Raw genomic sequence first — 18,665 nt, 5'->3', positions numbered from 1 at the left:
AATGTGGTTGTTTTTTCTTCACTTCAAGAAATCGTGGCATATGCTACAATTTTATCGGACACATTTAACTGTTAATATTCTTATTAATGATGCATATTTTATAATTATTTTTTTAATTTAATAGTTCCAGCGCCATCTGTCATTGCAAATAATATTTTTTTTTATTAATTACAAAATATAATCTTTCTTAATAATTAAACAGTAAACAATTATAATCTATTAATAAAATTCATTTAAAATACAAAATTTGAAGTTGGGTTGGCAGAATTGTATTTGACAGGCAGCTGGTCGAGTCGCTTGTTTTTGCAGATGTTCGTCGAAACATCAAGCGGTTCGTGCAACCTATGAATTTGTGCGGCTTGCTCGAGGGAAGCGTTATTCCAACTGGATTATATCGTCGTTCGTTTTAGTGCAGTAACATGTAAAAATTAACGCGGTACGGATTTCAATTCATCGCACAACAACCGCTAACCGAATCACTTTAATATGATAATTACGAGGGGTGATTCTTCGGATTCCTGAATTAACCGGAATAATCTAATGAAAACCATGGGGCATCTCAGACTGCACAAATGGTAAATACAATTTTTTTATTTAATTTACCCTGTATTTTATAATGTGTACAACAAACATTTGAGGAGTAAATATTGATGTTGAGTGTGACGACGCGTATTTAAAAATGAAAACGATTGAAATTTTTAAAAGAAAGTTTATTTATACTCGTCAAATGTAATAAAGTATTTTTCATTTATAAATATATTTTATTTATGGTGGGTTCATTAAACTGTACAACTAATTTTTATTAATAACCTAGTTGTGTTTTATTAATATTAATTTATAAAACATGTGCGCACCAAGTTGTAAAATTGTAATTTCGGCCTTGTTTTTTTACGTAGTAAAAAACTTTAAATGTGTTAATTCAATCTATAATTTACATATATATACACACATATACATATACATATATATATATATATATAATATGTTAATATATATTTAAACCAATTGATTTAATATGACACACGTTTGAAAAATAGTATTATTCATATTGAAAAAGTCTTATACTGTTTATAAATATCTTAACACGGAGATAATGAAATAATTTGTAAACAATGGATCGTTTATTAGGTACAAAATCAATTGAATTATTGATAAAATCTGCATATTTTATAAGACATCCGTTTTCGCGTCTTTTTCAATACTATTATCAAGCGTTGACAATTTCCCAAGGTTTAATTTATAATTTCAAGTTCGGAATTATTATAATTGACAATAAAATGAATTAATAATTACAGGCCAACATTGAACAGGCAATTCATGCTGGCCCTTCTCGTCGGCCTGGTGACCGGTTTCACGGTAGCGTACGTGGCCCTGTCACCCCGCATGTTGCCTTTCGCAGACCCACACTCGAGCTACGAGATGGAATACATGGCCGGACCTACGATAGACCCGGGGTCCCATTCTTATCAGCACGAGGAGTTTCACGCGATGGAGGACTCGACCGTCGCCGACAAATTGTACGACGGCGTTAGGGTGTTGTGTTGGGTCATGACGGGGCCCAAGAATCACGAAAAGAGGGCGAAGCATGTGAAGGCGACCTGGGGGAGAAGGTGTAACATTCTTCTGTTCATGAGCTCTGAAGAAGGTACAGGATGTGATTGATTAGTATTCACATTGTATACGACATAACGGATTTGCGTTTTTTTGTTTAGACCCATCGTTGCCTGCCATCGCACTTCCGGTTAAGGAGGGCAGGAACAATTTGTGGGGCAAAACGAAGGAGGCTTTTAGATACGTCTACAAGCACTATTACGACAAGGCCGATTGGTTCCTAAAAGCGGACGATGACACGTACGTCTCTTATAATGAAATTACCATAAATAACTGAAAATATGTTAAAGTTTGGTTTCATATACTTAATTGCTACACAAGCAAAACCACGTTCGTAATATTTCTTAAAATGTTTATAAATAATCCTGTTTACCTCATATTTATTTATATTTTTATTGCACTTTTTGTTAAATTTAATTAGTAATAAGTATTATGTAATTACGTAATTATTTTCAGATATGTGATATTAGAGAACTTAAGGTACATGTTGGTGCCGCATAAGCCAACCGAACCGATTTATTTCGGGTGCAGGTTTAAACCGTACGTGAAACAGGGTTACATGAGCGGCGGCGCTGGTTACGTTCTTAGCAAAGAAGCCCTGCGTCGTTTCATTCAGGTATTTGTTCATAACGTCAATTGTCGATCCATTAATTGTTGCCTTCCAGGTGGGATTGTACAATTCGAGCGGCTGCTCGACCTCCAACAGCGGTGCAGAAGACGTGGAGATGGGCAAGTGTCTGGAGGCGGTGAATGTCGCGGCAGGCGATTCGAGGGACGCGATGGGCCGTGGCAGGTTTTTCCCCTTCGTGCCTGAGCACCACTTGATCCCCGGTCACGTGTCGAAGAGCTTTTGGTATTGGCAGTACATTTATTATGAAAGCAAAGAGGTGAGGTCCTCGGGATTTGGGGGGTTGTACGTTTTTCTTCTTCCTTTGTTTACATGTCATTTTTTTTTGTTGTTTCATGGTGGCGGTTCGCGCGCTAATTGTTGCTTTTGTTTCGAAAAAAAAATTTTAGAACACAACCGGCAGGGTATGTTGCTTTTTAGAGTTTTTGCATGTATATTATTTCATGTGAAATTCACCTAATACTCGTTTAATTTTTTATACTTAACGTTATTGGCTTGTGTATTATGCGAATTTCCATGATTTGATGTGTCTTGGTCAGTTAACAAACTGGTTTTTACATTTACATAGCATTACATCTCATAACAAAATTGTAAAAGTAAAAATTAGTCAGGAGCAACAGCAAAAACTCTTTAACGATTAAACTTTTCAGGGTATGGATTGTTGCTCGGACAACGCCGTTTCCTTCCACTATGTGAGTCCGAATCAGATGTACGTCCTGGAATATTTAATCTACCATTTACGACCGTACGGCATTTCATTTCATGTGGATATGCCGCATCAACTCACCGATACATCACCGGACTTTACACCAACTTAAAAACAGTATTAAGGAAGATGTTTTAGTTGCATTCCACCGGATATATTTATCATCTTAGTGCCATTATTTGATATTTTAGAACAAATCGGGCTGTGTAAAACTTCTAGATTATTTTTGTAAAACGGCCGGTTTATTATATTAGTAACAATGGACTAAGTTAGACTGAAAACTTACCAATATTCGCTCATAAACATATCAATTATCGTTTTTAAGGTTCTCAGTATCTAGTACGTTCATTTTAATCGTAGCTATTAACTAGTCTGTTTGCCAAATATGTACATACAACATGTTTTATCTTGTAAGTTTATAGCTTGGATTTATGAATGTTTTTGAATTGTATATTTGTACATATGTCACAATTTTCAAATTATTATAAGTTTAAATCTAGCTGTTAGTTTTAACGCATCATATTGTTGCGTAAAAGTCGCAACATAATATTTTTTTCAGGTATAATATTTATTGAACTAGTCATAAAATATACAAATTTATGTATGTAAATGTATTTTAATTGTTCAGGTATCAAAAATAAATCAAACTGCATTAGGTTTTAAATGTTGATTATAATTTGAATATAATTTCATTGTAGTACACGTTGGTCATATAAATTAGACATATATTAGCACAATATATATTTTTTTGATATGCTGTTAAAATTTATAAATAATTTTTTTCCATAAAATACTAAAGTAATTTTTTTAGAACGAAAATCACAATTTTAAATTTAAAAATGGAATGGTAACTGGTAAAAACAAAAGCAATCGAAAAATGGCCGGTAACAGTCTCCAATATTAATTGCAAAATTATTTTCATTTATATAAGACACTTTATATTATATTAATTATACTAAATTTTCAACAGGATTAATATACTCATATAAGTTAAATTACATCATTTCCGATTATATATTAATCCTATTCTAGTGTGTCACAGTCAATAAACGAACAATTTAAATATTGCACTTAAAACGTCTGTGACACACACTTGTACAACATAATCCTCAATCGTCACAATCATTAAGTAGGAATTAAAGCCAGAACTATTACATAATATACACATATAAGTAATAGAACGAACAACAATAAATAAAAATTAGAACTACCATGTATATAATACAAGTCTTTTCATTCTTTAGCAAATCTAAACCCGTTGTATTTCAAACAGTTTAACGTCAGTGTCGTACCAAATGGGAGGATCCACATTTCTAAAAAATAATAATAAAATTACATAATTTTATATGACAAAATAATATAGAAAATAAACCTGAGATAAATGACGCCCCACATATATGTTCTAAACCATGTCGTCGTACCCGCGTTCGCCTGATATTTTCTAATCAAAATCGGATGTGGAACAGGCAACAATCCCACTAAAGTACCGTGTTGCAAGAACTTTAAAATCTCACTTTCGTCCGTCAATCCCCTGAAAATACAACAAGTTAAAGTCGTAATTAAATAAAGGCAAGTCGTATTTACTTGTCGATGCAGATCTTTTCAACCTGAGGCACTAATACTTGAAGCAGTCTCATGATGGTCTGGAGCGGCAACTTGGACTTCCATGAATGTACCCATTCAGCCGTCGGTACCCATTGTCCACTCAATTTCTCTGTAGATGCACTCACCCTCAAACTATTCCTCTGCAAAAGGCACATTAATAAAACTCTCCACAACTTATTAGTAACTTACAGTGTTTACGCTTCTTGTGAACGACCCCTCGGCAACACTTGTCGTGGGACTAGTTTTGTCCGTCTTCGGCTGCACCTCCACCTTATTGTCTTGTTCCTTCTTCTCGGGAGGATTTAACGTCACGGCGGCCATTCCGTTAGTCAGCGGCAACTGTTCTAGCTGCTGGAAGCCCAAATGGGCCGATTCGCGCTCTGTCATCTGCGCAATCTGCGGCGTGTCGGGCAAGGTAGCCTTCAACGTACCAGGTTCGGCGGGCAAAGCAGGATGGGACCCCTCCATCGCCGCCTCCGATACGTTTTCGGTACTTGTGGATGCGGATAAGCGGCTCTTCGATCGGCGTGCCATTGATTTTGAGATTGTACCGCAATCGCTCGGTAAGTTTGCCAAGCCGTGGAACACCTGTCGCTTCCTAATTATAGTATATACCAAGTTGGAGTTGCCGTCGAACTGATACTGGATGATATTGTTGAAGATTTCCAAAAGAAAGAAGACTAGATGGTGGTTTGTCGGTAAGGAGAACAAAAACCAGGGTGTGCTGAACGCTTCCAACAAATGCAACAATTTCGTACTGGTCACCATAGACAAAGTCTTCAGATAGGGCGAAACGTTGACTAGAATAGTTAACAAACAGTCGAACAATGGTTGTAGCCTTTGGTGACCCGTCGTTATGATCTTATGGAATACGATTATCAGCAAATCCGCATGCGTACCGGTAAAGACCGGTATATCCATTGGAATTGTTGCTGTGTACGGTTTATTCAATCGTACACCTAAATTTCTTTCACCGCTCAGCAGTAATAGTATGAATACTCCAATGTGCATTAATCCTACTCTCGCTGGAAAACGATTGTTAATCGTACATTAATGATTAATGTTTTGTACTTACATTGATCTGCCCTCGAATCGTTGAGATGATACAGAATTGGTACGAGAACTTCCAGCACGTCGCTGCTTTTTAGAACGAAATAGAGGAATTTCTACAAATTTAATGTTACAGTCTGTTTTATAAGGTTTTTGGAGCAAATCTTTACCTTGTTGTAGTCGCACATTTTCCAGAAAAACACCAGCAACTCCTGATGGAAGTAGACCTTTTTTGTAGAGTTAGGTAGATACGTTTGAACTAAAGGATTATTCAATAATCTTGTCACACCACTTAAAATAAATTGAAAGTCTTCATCTCTGTGTATTCGCGACAAGTAATTAATGAAGAGATTGTCTGGAACTGTCGTCTAAAAACTCAGCAATTAATATATCATAAAAAAGCATTTGTTAGGCATGTTACATCATCTCCCTCGTTTGGAGTTGAACTGCTAGTGTCATGATCTAAAGTAACGATCAGAATCTGCAAGGCCGCTTCTACCAGCGGTTCCAATGAATCGTTAAAAATCAAATGATTGTATGGTACGCCCAATCCAACCGGATCGTAAGCGCAGACGGTGTTCAACAGGGAGGTGAACATCGGCAACGCGTGCCGATTTTCCGCCGATGTCAGATGCAGAATCCATCTGTTCGGGTTTTCGGCGATGTCGGTCGGCGGCTGGTAAATAGTTTCGCTGAAACAGGTCAACAGGAGTTTGAGTAACTCTGTACGGTGAGCGTCGTAAGTCGGATTGCGGGGCGGTGAGTGTGCAAAACCCACGCCCGCCTCCCATATGTATTCACAACTGTCGATAGCCGACAATTCCTCTGCCTTGTCCTGAAATGACGATTGTTTAACATTATTGTTATAATTTGTATTATATTGATTTTTTTACTTACTGGTCCACTTTTTCTACTCGCTACAACTGTAAAATCTGGGCAAAACAGCAAATCCTAAAAAAAATTGAATAATTGTCTAAATAAGGCTATGCTAAACACAAAAAATCCAATTAGTCCATAACAAAATTAAATTTAAATGTGCTCCAATTAAATTTAATGATTCAAATGATAATAATTTAATAACTCACACAAATAGCATTCAATAAGGACTGTGCCAAAGGAATAGATTCATCTTCTTCATTTGATCCAGGCAATGAGGACCAAAAGAATCCTTTCCACTCAGAATCCTCAAAAATATAAGGCAAAATTCTTGTCAACAGCCTCGTACAATTTAAGACTAAAATGAAAACAATTTAACCAAATACATTCAATAATTAGTTTGGTTCTGACCTGTTTGTTGTTCATGTTGAGTTCTGCAACTGCTGTCAACAGCTTTCACTAGTTTCTCAACAGCTTTGTAACATAATGTTGCCAAATTAGATGGGGCTTCTTCACGTAACGCTCGTATTTCGGCAGCGGGGACCAGAGTGAAAATGTCTTGAACATTTGTGACATTCTCTGACCAGAACTGTTCCCAGAAGGAGTCGTCGTTTGCATCGATTGGCTGGAAATGTTAATTACTTGTTTAGGTTAATGTTTTAAGTGTGACGCTCTATTAATTTTTAAGTTAAAATGTCAACACATATGTTTGGGGACAATTATTGTGGATAAGAATGTTGTTGTGTGATGAATTTATGGTAAATTTATCCGTACCTCAGACTTGGACGTTAACTGTACGACAGCCTTCCGAAAATTTAATTTTGTGTCTACGTTTCCCATAATTTTAACAATTTTCTTCAAGTCTGTTCATTGACAGCTGTCACTACAACAAAGGAGACGTCATTTATGCCGAACTGGCAAATTTTCATTTGATAAAACTATGGTTTATTGATTTTTATTAATTTTACCTAATATACTTTACATAATGTCGCAAATCATAATATTTAAATATTTAAACATTAATTTAAATGTTTATCTCGTTTATAAATGAATTAATGTTTAAATTGGACATAGCTAATGGTAGAGACATCTAAAGGGAATTTCTTCAAGTAGAACACGCGGTATTACAGATTTTTGTAATATAGTCTCCGTTTAATTTTAATGAAATAAACACATTTTGAAGTGGTGTTGTTTAATAGTTCGTAAAGTTTTTTTGCTGTTAAAAATGAAAGTTATTTAAAACTGCTTTCGTATTTTTTTCAGAATATTTTCAGGGTTGTGGGAACCGGCAGCGGAGCCAAAAGTCCCTAGCTATCGATTGACTTTTCCCGTGTGTTGTCAAAATAACAATTTTGTAATAACACATAGCCCAATTTTTCAGGACCGCTAAACCGATGCAATTTACATCCGGATCACAAAACGGCCGATAACTCGTGTAGAAAAAAAATACGTCCGTATGATTTCTAACACACTGATCCAGTCAAACTGAACAAATTCGCTACTAATTTCAGTAAAAGTCTCTCCTGTAGCAGCACTAAATCGATCAATTTGTTCATTGAATGCTCTACATTGTTGGCATATTTACAAATATCCTAAATAATGCAACAGTTTGTGCTTAGAAGGTAAGACAAAAATCAAATCCACACACAATATTTATAGGTTACATTCTTCTAGTAGTGTGTACAATGGATAGCGAAACACAAGCTTCTGCATTACAACCTCATGTAGATGCCGTAAATTCCATCTCTGTAAATAACCCAGTACCCCTACCCCCAGAAGAAGAACCTCAGGGAAAAAATGGTTTGGTCCAAAAACCCACATTTAAAAGTATATGGCAAGCTAAGAAGCGCCTGCTGGCTTTTTCCTCCCAGAAGGTTTTACTTAACTCACCTAAGAAACCGCAAGAAGAAAGTGAAAAATCTGAAAAAGTAACAAAGAAGAATAAGAAAGGTTTGTGACTTGTATTTGTATAATGGTGATTTTGCAATTATATTTTAGAACCGTATCCTGATGAAAAGTTAAAGTGTACAATCAAAGAAATTGAAGAGATCAAATTAGCAACAAATCCAGCCTTAAAGCAAGAACTTTTAGACCAAATCAACTTAATCAACCTGGATTCTGTCCCTCAAAATGTTTTTGTGATGCCTAAACTAACATCAACAGGTCAGACTTTATTTACATATCATTAATCATAAGTGTTTGTTTTTTGCATGCTCAAACTAGAAGTAATATAAATTGTAAAAACCTTATTACACCTTTATTGACTTTTTTATTTACTGATTTTAAAAAATAGATGGGGACAACCAATTCAGGAAGATTGAACTCAAAAGTAGAAACTATAGGAGAACGGACGACAGAGAATCGCCGTCCGTTGACCGAAAGTCGCGGAGCCATAAGAAAGATACTTATCCACAAAACTGGACAGAATTCAAGGAAAAAGACTTATCAGACAAAATGCTTGCACAATTAAAACCTAAACCGAGTAGTGATTTCTCAAAATTCTTCACGTTAGAAACACCGCCGCCACTGATAGATACTTGGAGAAGTAGGTCGGAAAAGGGTACCACCAACATACCCTTCAAATATATAAGGTTAGATTTTTATTAATTTCTTATGATATTGTATGTTATCTGTTGTGTTTTAAAGGCGAACTAAGGCTAAACCTCATGTGTACTACAGTGTTAATTTTGACACAGTTAAGGAGAGTTGCATGAGTAGAAAACAACTTTACAACATAGTTTCCAGTTCCAGGAGGCAGTTGATTGAGAAGTTGTTCAGTGAAAAGTCCAAGTAAGGTTTATTCATTACTTTATTGTGCTTATTACAGATTTTTCTTATGTGTTATATACTATTTTTTTGCGTGTTGTACACTATGTGTTTTTCCTTTAGAATTCAACCGTCAGCATCGAAGGTCGAGGCCAGAAAATGGTATCCGAAGTCGTGGAGAAAAGCTGACAACGTGGAGGGAAAACTGTTGGAAAACTCGGTTGGTCTATCTTTTCTTCAGAGTTATTCTGATGAGGAAGAAATCATCGAGACGGCTACCGACGAATTACTCAAAGAAGCGGCAAACCATCAAGAAAATCTAATTCCGACAGAAGATATTCCGCTTCCTGGCGATCCAATTATTTCTTCAGAACGATCCAAAGTTCCCGTCGAAGAACCTGAGTCAATTGTTGGTATTGAACTGATTACATCTGTACAAGAGCCGAAGGTTTCCGAGGAGAAAACTGAAATTTATGAAGAACCAAAACCTTTTGTGGAGGAATCAAAAGTTGTAAATGATCCAGAAGATCCCGTAGGAGAGTCCGCGACGAAAACACCAACCATAAAACATTTGAATTCGATAAAACTGCCACCAGAAAAATTCGCAAATCTGAGAGATGATTGGGAAGTTGTGACACCACCGAAGTCCGAGATGAAACCATTGTCGGATGACGAGTTGGACAGATCCCAAACTCCGGACGTCCGGAAAACCAAAGAATCACCCAGCCGAGAGGAAAAGACTGACAATGGGAAACAGGCTGTTAAGAAAAAGAAGAAACAGGACAAATCTGAGGAGGTAGAAAAGCGAGAGAAAAAGAAGGATAAAATAAAGGTCAAACGCAAACACGGTGAGGACAAGAAAAAGAAGAGAAAACACAGAATAAAAGACAAGTTCAAGAAGGATAAGAAAAAGAAAAAGACGGAGAAGAAAAAGAAAGGTGTGAAAGGTGATGATTTCGAGGACGCAAACATTGACAGACAAAAGATAATTGAGGATCTGATGGAAAAGATCGACCACGTGGAAAAAATTAAATCAAAAAAAGAGAAACAAAAGGAGCACGAGCTCAAAGACGACAAGGATAAGAAAAAAGAAGTTGAAAACAATAAACCCAAGTCAGACGACGATTTGAGCGAGATGATCGATAAAAACTGCACTGAACAGCAAAACAAAAATCCCACCCCCGAGCCTGTAGAAGAAAGCCGTACGCCGGAAAGGAAAATTATAGTGAGAAAAACCGGTACGCCGGACACAGACGGCTACAACTCGCACTGGGAGAGCGACGAGGGCGCCACATCCGTCGCTCCGCCAGTAAAGGAAGCGAGCCGGTCGTGGGAGAGCGACGAGGAGGTTTTCGAACGTTATTACCCTTCAGAAGACAGACCAACCGTTCCTCCTGCCCCATTACCTTATGTGCAGAGTCTTGAGATACCACTCAACATCAAACCATTCTCCCGTCGCAGGACGGGACAGAAATTGGATCAAACGCCGCCGCAGCCTGTTCCCATTACGCTGGACGATGAGCTCAAGATTTTGGAACAACAGAATCGCGATCTAAGCGAAGAGAGAAAGAAATTGGAACTGGAGAAGATGAAGGTACAGCAACTCGAATTACAGTACAAGTGTTTGGAACAGCAGTCGGAGAGCGACAAGCGGAAGTACGAGGAGATCTACAGGCATTATAAGCAGAGTCGCCAGTTAAAGAAGAACAATTATGAGGTGCTCGATGTGGACTTAAGCAAAGTGAAAAAGGAGAAAGACGAAGACGGTTTCGATATAAGCAGTTCGACAGATTTCGATATCGAGACGGGAATGGCCGACTCCTTAGAGAACGCATACGAGGAGTTCATGAAGGCGGTTACGCCCGCTGACAAGAAATCAACGCGTAAAAAGTCCAGCGATTCGGACATAACTCCATCACACATACCGAATTTAATGAAAGGTGAACAGACGACTCCAGCACAGCCAAAGATTGTGCCAAACATACGTATCGACGACTTGCTGCCTAAAGAACTGCCATCGGTTTTCGACCATCTCGACATTCCCCTGCCTCAACCCGTTCCAGTGCCCAGCCCCAAATTAGATCAACTGCCTAAGCCACTTCTCAATATACCTTTACCTCTGATCGTTTCACCACGATTAGAAACGATCAATAATGTTATAAAAGGTGTTGAACTCGTTAAGACTGTTCCGACGACGATCCAACGTCCCGAATCGCCCGAAGATGTAGAAATGGCAGATGCAGTGAAAAAGCCATTTAATTTCACGATTCAGGGCAAGAAGCTATTGGCTACATCCGGATTAGGTTTGGACGAGGATTCCGATGAGGGGAGACGCCTTACGCCACCCACGGTGCCCCGCAGAGCAGAAAGCCCGCAGAAAGAGGAACCGGACAGGATGGAGGTGGAAGAAAAATCAGAGAATAAGAAAAAAATTGAAAAAGATTCTCATGATGTTAAAAATCAGGAAAAGATAGAGCACATCAAAGATAAACCGGAAAAGCCGGACAAACACTCGTATGACAAAAAGATCGATAATAAGATGGAAAAAGGCAGTTTGAAAAAGAAAGAGGAGCGTATAAGGAGCAGATCACCGCGCAGAAGAGACGATCGCCGTTACAGTCGTTCACCGGCTCCTTCACGCAGAGGAAGAGAATCTCCCAGGCGCATTGCATTAAGAAGGTCGAGATCCCCATACGGAAGGAGGGTATCTCCGGCGAGAAGACGATGGACTCCGTCACCCAGAAGAAGGCGCCGTACGCCGACGCCACCCAGACGAAAATCGTCTCCACGACGTAGGACTCCCAGCCCTAGGAATCGGTAAGTTACTTGTTTTAATTTATATTTAATTAATTACAATCTGTTTAAATCTGACAGTGATTACAGACCCAGTTCGCCAAAAAGGCGTAGAAGTTCCCCAAAACCGCCGCCGAAAGATAAACACGATCACGTACGGCACAAAAGTCCGATCGTGCAGAGCTCGCCGATGGGCGGCCTGAAGAAGAGCGTCGCCGACTCGACAATCAGCGACGATCTTCTGCCGCAACCGGCAATCAACCATGACAACGATTATACCGAATCACCTGTTTCGATGTTCTTTGATCGCAACAACATATCGCGTAACGTTGATTCACCGCAACGGCCGCCACTCGACATTCGAATCCATCAAATGGTCGGACTGTCACCCCAAAAAACACAGCCACAGCCACAGCCTCAGTCCCAACCACCACCACCTCCAATAAACTATCATCCTTACAATCAACATCCTTATCAACAGTTTGATTACAGTCTCCCTCCTCCGGTTAGGGTCGCACCTCCTGTTAAACCGAGACCTGCTAACAAAGTGGTCCAAGTAGGCAATATGATCCAAATTGTGCCTACCGAAGACATACCAATGTCATCTGTCCAACCTTCCGTCTCCAACCAGCAAATTCTGCAGGTGGGCAACATGTTGCAGATTGTACCACAGACAGTGGTACCTCCAAACGCTGTGCCACCTACCATGGATGTGCCGGTTGTCACGGAAGTGGGGGCGGACAAATCTTCCGTTGATGAAGTAATGAAGCAAAGGCGAGCTGAAAGGGAGATGCGACGGGCAGAGCGGGATAGAAGGCGTAAAGAAAAAGAGAAACGAAGGAAGGAGAAAGAAAAAAAGAAGCAACTCAAGCTCAAGTTGAGGACTGAGAATCTTATTAAGGTTTGTTCTTTTATTTGAGTATTCTTGATCATGTCTTCAATTTCTATCTGTTTCAGAAAGCTTTACAGCAAGAACAAGAGGAACTGGAGGAAGAAGAGTTGGTGGAAGAACCGCAGCAATGGCCGCCGCCGACTATGGTTTTCCCTCAAAAAATCACCACGCCTGGTAAGAGCATACTGTTACAAGAAGGTGAAGCCGGCCGTCGCACGACACCACGCAAGAGCGTCCACTTCGCGGATGGCGTGCGACCTGGTGAAGGCACATCCCCGTCCGCCGGCGAGGAACTGTCCTCGCCGCCACTCGCCGCAACGAAACTTCCCAAGGAAAAGCGCTTTAAGAAGGTGAAGCAGACCAAAAAATCTAAAAAGAAGACGAAAATAAAGGTGAAATACTTTATTATTTTGTACCCAGCTGTTGCTAATTGCTTATTTTTGTTTCAGGTTAAAGTTACGAAACGTCACGATCAAGTGGATGAGGATCTGCCACCGCCTCCGCCACCACCGGGTTCACCTCCGCCACATATTTTTCCACCAAGGGTGAAAACTCACTCCATAAACAACATTCATCCTCAGTATATGCCTAAAATTATGCCCCTGCCTCAGGTACTATTTCATTTTTTCTATTGCTTGTCTGACGTCATTTCTTTTCCTTGTAGAGTGTTTATTTAAGTTACATGCATGCAAGCTTTTGGGCTGTAAGTATATATGGTATATACGGTATATATAAAAATGTACAGAATTCGAATTGCCCAATTGGGTCTTTCACTGAAGGTAAGTAATTATAGATTTCACATTTGTACACACCCGCCACAATAGTTGTCACTCATTAATAAAATAAAAAGTTATATGCATGCAAGCGTTTGTCCTGTAAGTATATAAGTTAGACTGTAATGTACAAAATTCGAATTAGGCAATTACGAATCCTTCAATGAGGGTAAGAATTTGTACATTTTACATTTCTACACAGCCATAACACTAACTGTTGAAACACGCTCATAAAATTTCTTCATTTTGTAAACGTAAATTTGTACGTTTCAGACTCAGTCGCCAGCGAATTTCCTTCAACAAGGACTGCCAATACCAGTGCAGGGAACTCCACCACCGCCCAACCAGTTTCATCATCACCACCCGTTGCAGATACCGCCGGGAATGTATCACAGACCACCGGCACATCAACAGGTGATGGCGTTGAGACCGATGGGCGCGAGGTCCGCGATGCACGCCGGCTCATCGTACCAGCATCCGGCTCAGCTGCCACCGATGTACGGCGCTGCAACGCGGCCCCCACCAGGTAAATAAACCTCTGTATGTGTATATGGAATTTTTACTAATTGTTTTCTTATGTTTAGGTGGGATCCCCTGGACGTAGAACAAATAAATAATGAATATAGTCTAATTATGTTAACGTTTATTCAGTACAACATGTCTTTTTTGTATTCCGTTCACATGTGTTGTGAATATATCGAGTTTTATTGTAAATCTTTGTTTACATTACGAGCGATTGTCGGAAACAAAAGTATTTTTACATAATAATTGTTTTATTTTATGAAACTATTCCTGAAATTGTCCATTTTCCTCCATCTGAATATTTTTCACAAGTTTTAAACTTTCCAATAATTTAAAAGATTTACAATCACTTCTAATAAAGGCTCTTATTCTAAAGTATATTGTTCATTTAGTTATATAAAAAGGTTATTTTAAAATTATGTTGTAAAAATATTATTTATATTCAAAATTCATTCTAAATTATAGTATCGAAATTTTCTTGTCTTATATAAAAAGAATAGTTTAAAGTTATTATTATTATTATATGCTGTGGCAATAAATATTTGAGGTAACGAATTCAATAGAAAAAATTGTAATTAAAGACGACGAAGATTATATTAAACGCACAAATTAGTCTGATTAGGTTGTCAAAAAAATTCGCACACATTCGCAAATATTTACGTTTTGTAGCACTATTTAACAATAATGATAAGAATTTATTTTTAGTAGGACTTATTATTATTTTATTGAATATTGGAACAAAGAAGAAACGTTGCTCTCCACAGAAAAGGAAAATTAACATCTAAATATTGCAAACGTCGTTAAAAATTTAGAATGCTGACGAAAAATGGTTTACAATGTTATTAACAAACACTCATTTAAAAATACATTAAAAAAAGTTCTTTTATATACTGACAAAGAATCAGTAAACAAAATCATCTCTTCTCTACCAGACAAATAAAAAATTAATTGAATCCATACAATATCAGTGTGTCTAGGGCAATCAGACGCCAATTGAACAAAACTAGGAAAGATTCATTAAAGAAACCACTAGTAAAAAAAAATATTCGACCAAGACTATATATATTAATGTTCCTCCAGAATTTTGGAGTAATGAAGTTACGCGTATTTTGATCAAAAGCATGCATCCTAATTTGTTCATTTTTTTAAAAGATAATCATGTTGAAGTTCTCGATTGGCTAGCCAGGTGAAAACTTATGGAGCAAGAGAATTTAATTTCAAATGACCATTGCCGATATCCCGTTGAATCTATGCCTCGCCGGCATTATATTTTTTAAGTTATGCTTAAAGTATTAGATAAATACTTAGAACTTAGATAGAACTTCGATAACCCCAACAAGCGAGTTATCACGCAAAAATTACACATTCACTTTGGAGTGAATCTGCGAATTATCAAATATTCGAATTATTGAAGTTCGACATATAGAAGTTCTACTGTATACAGGGTGTTTCATAACTTATCCGAAATATTTTAACCAGACATGCACCTCGTCGATTTCTTAAAAAAAAAATCTAATAAAAGTCAAACAGAAAACGAGATAAAAAAGCTGTTCAAAGTTTTCTCCATTGACCTGCAAGCAAACTTGGGCCCGTCTTATCCAATTTCGTCGCATTGGTTGGAACGTTGGAACCGTTCTTCCTTGCTGCTGTTCCCGGAGACGCAGATTATAGGCGGCCGTTGTGATCCGTTCACGTGTCACCGATATTTTGCATGTCCGTACGGTATACTCCGTTTGAAACAACAAAAAAAAACAGATACAAATTGTTTGGGTTATAATAATTGCAAATATTAAGAAGTAAACACTGAATAAAAAAAATTGTAGAGTAAGGTTTGTTACAAACATTTTTTATCTCATTTTCTGACATTTATTAGATATTTTTTTTAAAAGATCGAGGATTATTTGTGGCTGTCGGTAAATGTTCCCGAGTTCCTTTTGCATTCCAGAATTATCAAGAGAATTAAAATAAATGTATTTAATTTTTAATATTTAAATTCAATACACATTTCAAATACTGAAAAATGGCTCGGACTATCAAAGAGCTTGACCACCCTTAGTTTATAGTTTAAATAAGATATAAAATAGTTTGGTTGCATTTACTGAGAGGAGTGCATTTCTCAATTAACATTTTGTGCTATTTTTTCTGACCACCACTGTATTTGTATTCATTTATTGTTTAATCAGAGCTAAAGTCCGATCGACATAAATTTTACTTTTATATCAAAGGTTCTGATATAATAATCTTATAAAGAATGAAATTTTCAACATTATAATTGTTGGGAATAGATATTTTATTCGCACTGTAACTGAATATTTTTTGATAAATATTAAATATATTAAAAACAATTAATCTATCTCAGAGTTTTATATAGAATTCAAAGATGTTATATTTATAAGACTATTTAAAAAAATAGACAACATCGAACTACAAAAATTTCAGATTAGTATGTGTTTTAATATTTTACAAATCTAATGAATCAAATAGATTATACCCTAAGTTTGCTGCTAAATTTGTGAAATTTTAATTTGGAATGGTAAACTTTCTCGCCTTATTGATGTATAACGATAATAAATTAAGAAATGTCCCAATTATATCAATAAATTAATATATTCTTTCATATGGGTGGTAAAGAGTAGAGCAACTTTTTACTAAATGTCACCTATCCATACAAAATTGGCAATAACTTTTAGTTTTACACTTTAAACTGAGTTAATATAATGCCTCTCGGAAGGAAATTATCTTCCGAATATAAATCGTCGATTATATTGTTCTTTTAATCCGTTGAGAGAAAAATCAATATCGCTCGCCGATTGAATCTAAATAAATCGATTGTAATACGTAAATTTACAACAATTTTCAAGATTTGTTAATGGTTAATAGGTTTCAGGATAAACAAATTTTATCCTATTCCCAAAAGATCCTTACTTGAATTCCAGCACAATAAAAGGTCTATTTGAGACACAAATTGGTATTAATGTTTCTCAAAGAGCTGTAAGAGATAGATAACCACAAGGGGGTCTTTATTCGAGAAAATCAGTCAAAAAACCACCACTAAATACTAATTGAGTTTACCAGGTCCCTTTTACACAGGACTTTAAATGACTGGAAATGGGCGTTTTGGAGTGACAAAATCAAGTTTAATCTAGTTAGCAGTGATGGGATTTTATATGTATTACCATACTCACTGTTAAACACGGTGACGGGTAGGTCATGAGGTTGTTTTTCTGGATTTGGAATGGGACCATTGAATAGAGGATATCATGGTATTTTTATATATTTTTATATATACATATTTTTATGAATATGGTACCATATTCATAAAAATATGCCACTAAAATTAAACACAAAGAGTATAGTAATCACCAAGATATAGTCACGGTTCTGCAAGTGTTCTGTCGAAATATGAGTCCAAATATTATTGACCATCTGTTACTTTCCATAAAAAAGGTATTTGGAAGTTATGTATAATAATGGGAATTTTACAATATATAGAGAATATCAAAACTTCTGGTGCAACCAAATGATAACGGATTCCAGCTGGTTATTTTTATGATAAAACCATAGAAGTTAAAAGGCAAAACTTCATGTCATTTTAGCCTTCTATTCTAAAAATAATATTACTTATTGATAAAGAGTTATTTAAATAATAAATATATTTGAAAATCGTAAAAAATTACATGGAATCTTAAATACTATCGGCGGTAACTCAGCTATTTTTTTCAGATAAAAACTAAGTGCTTTCCATTAGACACAATTTTCATTTTTAACAAAAAAATCATAAATCGAAAGACACAAGTATGACGTTTTCTAGGTGAACAGCCCAAATGAATGAAAATGTGATTTTGGCCAGAGAATCCAAATTATCATAGGAAAATATAAGAAAACATTTTTATATTTCAAAAACTGAAATTTGTAAACCAGTATTATAATTTTGTTTGTTATTGTTCAGAGAAATTACCTCTCTCAATATAAGTTTCATATTATTTCAAATTTAAACGGTTAATTAAACAACAAGATTACAACACTATAATAATATCACAAATATATTAATTTTTTAAATAAAAGTTTTTGCAGAAAATCGAGACACCCCATTTCAAAATAGAAAATCCTCTTTCAACATGATTATATTTTATTAATGTGATATACTAAAACGAATTTAAATTTATAAAGTAATATTTATTCAACGGCAGTTTTACTACAAATTATAACAACAAGTTTTAGTCTTTTGAATTTAATTCATAATAATTTTAGTTTGCAACAATATATGATAAACAATACTCGTTTTCATTTAATGTAGGGCGGTTATTTAAAAAATGGCCTTAACTAATTCGTATACCCAGATATTTTCGCTATTTTACTTGTGGTTCAAAACTTCATTAAGAGAATGTATATGAATATTTTTAATTATGTCATAGACATGATATGCAATATTCTAATGAGTAT

At 36.5% G+C, this 18,665-nt stretch overlaps 3 protein-coding genes across 10 annotated transcripts; 2 read left to right on the top strand and 1 right to left on the bottom strand.

Annotated features, from left to right (window-relative positions):
* Window positions 1–295: 295 nt before the first annotated feature.
* Window positions 296–3,555, top strand: LOC109601854 (glycoprotein-N-acetylgalactosamine 3-beta-galactosyltransferase 1). The gene is made up of 6 exons (XM_020018140.2): window positions 296–575; window positions 1,296–1,645; window positions 1,713–1,851; window positions 2,068–2,227; window positions 2,277–2,498; window positions 2,890–3,555. The coding sequence occupies exons 1-6, from the start codon at window positions 541–543 to the stop codon at window positions 3,055–3,057; spliced, it is 1,074 nt and encodes a 357-aa protein (XP_019873699.1). The 5' UTR covers window positions 296–540; the 3' UTR covers window positions 3,058–3,555.
* Window positions 3,556–3,597: 42 nt separating this feature from the next.
* Window positions 3,598–7,382, bottom strand: LOC109601853 (protein HID1). Its single transcript, XM_020018139.2, has 11 exons — window positions 7,251–7,382; window positions 6,888–7,101; window positions 6,686–6,834; window positions 6,498–6,551; window positions 6,022–6,435; window positions 5,771–5,968; window positions 5,626–5,716; window positions 4,740–5,575; window positions 4,530–4,690; window positions 4,318–4,476; window positions 3,598–4,258 (listed from the first exon to the last, which is right to left on the bottom strand). Exons 1-11 carry the CDS (start codon window positions 7,314–7,316, stop codon window positions 4,195–4,197), a joined length of 2,406 nt encoding a protein of 801 aa, XP_019873698.1. The 5' UTR covers window positions 7,317–7,382; the 3' UTR covers window positions 3,598–4,194.
* A 316-nt stretch (window positions 7,383–7,698) lies between these two features.
* LOC109601855 (titin) lies at window positions 7,699–14,462 on the top strand. 8 transcript variants are annotated; one of them, XM_049961839.1, is made up of 14 exons: window positions 7,710–7,806; window positions 7,858–7,930; window positions 7,988–8,098; window positions 8,154–8,426; window positions 8,475–8,639; window positions 8,770–9,067; window positions 9,123–9,266; window positions 9,366–12,059; window positions 12,117–12,936; window positions 12,993–13,319; window positions 13,377–13,538; window positions 13,592–13,630; window positions 13,974–14,226; window positions 14,285–14,462. In XM_049961839.1, exons 4-14 carry the CDS (start codon window positions 8,162–8,164, stop codon window positions 14,302–14,304), a joined length of 5,187 nt encoding a protein of 1,728 aa, XP_049817796.1. In that variant the 5' UTR covers window positions 7,710–7,806; window positions 7,858–7,930; window positions 7,988–8,098; window positions 8,154–8,161; the 3' UTR covers window positions 14,305–14,462. The 8 variants fall into 8 exon arrangements, with proteins under 8 accessions (XP_049817794.1, XP_019873702.2, XP_049817795.1 ...); XM_020018143.2 differs by having other exon boundaries at window positions 7,709–7,930; XM_049961838.1 differs by having other exon boundaries at window positions 7,709–7,930; window positions 8,151–8,426.
* Window positions 14,463–18,665: the final 4,203 nt, after the last annotated feature.

This window comes from Aethina tumida, chromosome 1, assembly GCF_024364675.1.
Source record: "Aethina tumida isolate Nest 87 chromosome 1, icAetTumi1.1, whole genome shotgun sequence".
Lineage (NCBI taxonomy): Eukaryota > Metazoa > Arthropoda > Insecta > Coleoptera > Nitidulidae > Aethina > Aethina tumida.
This window is presented reverse-complemented; position numbering and strand designations above follow the sequence as displayed.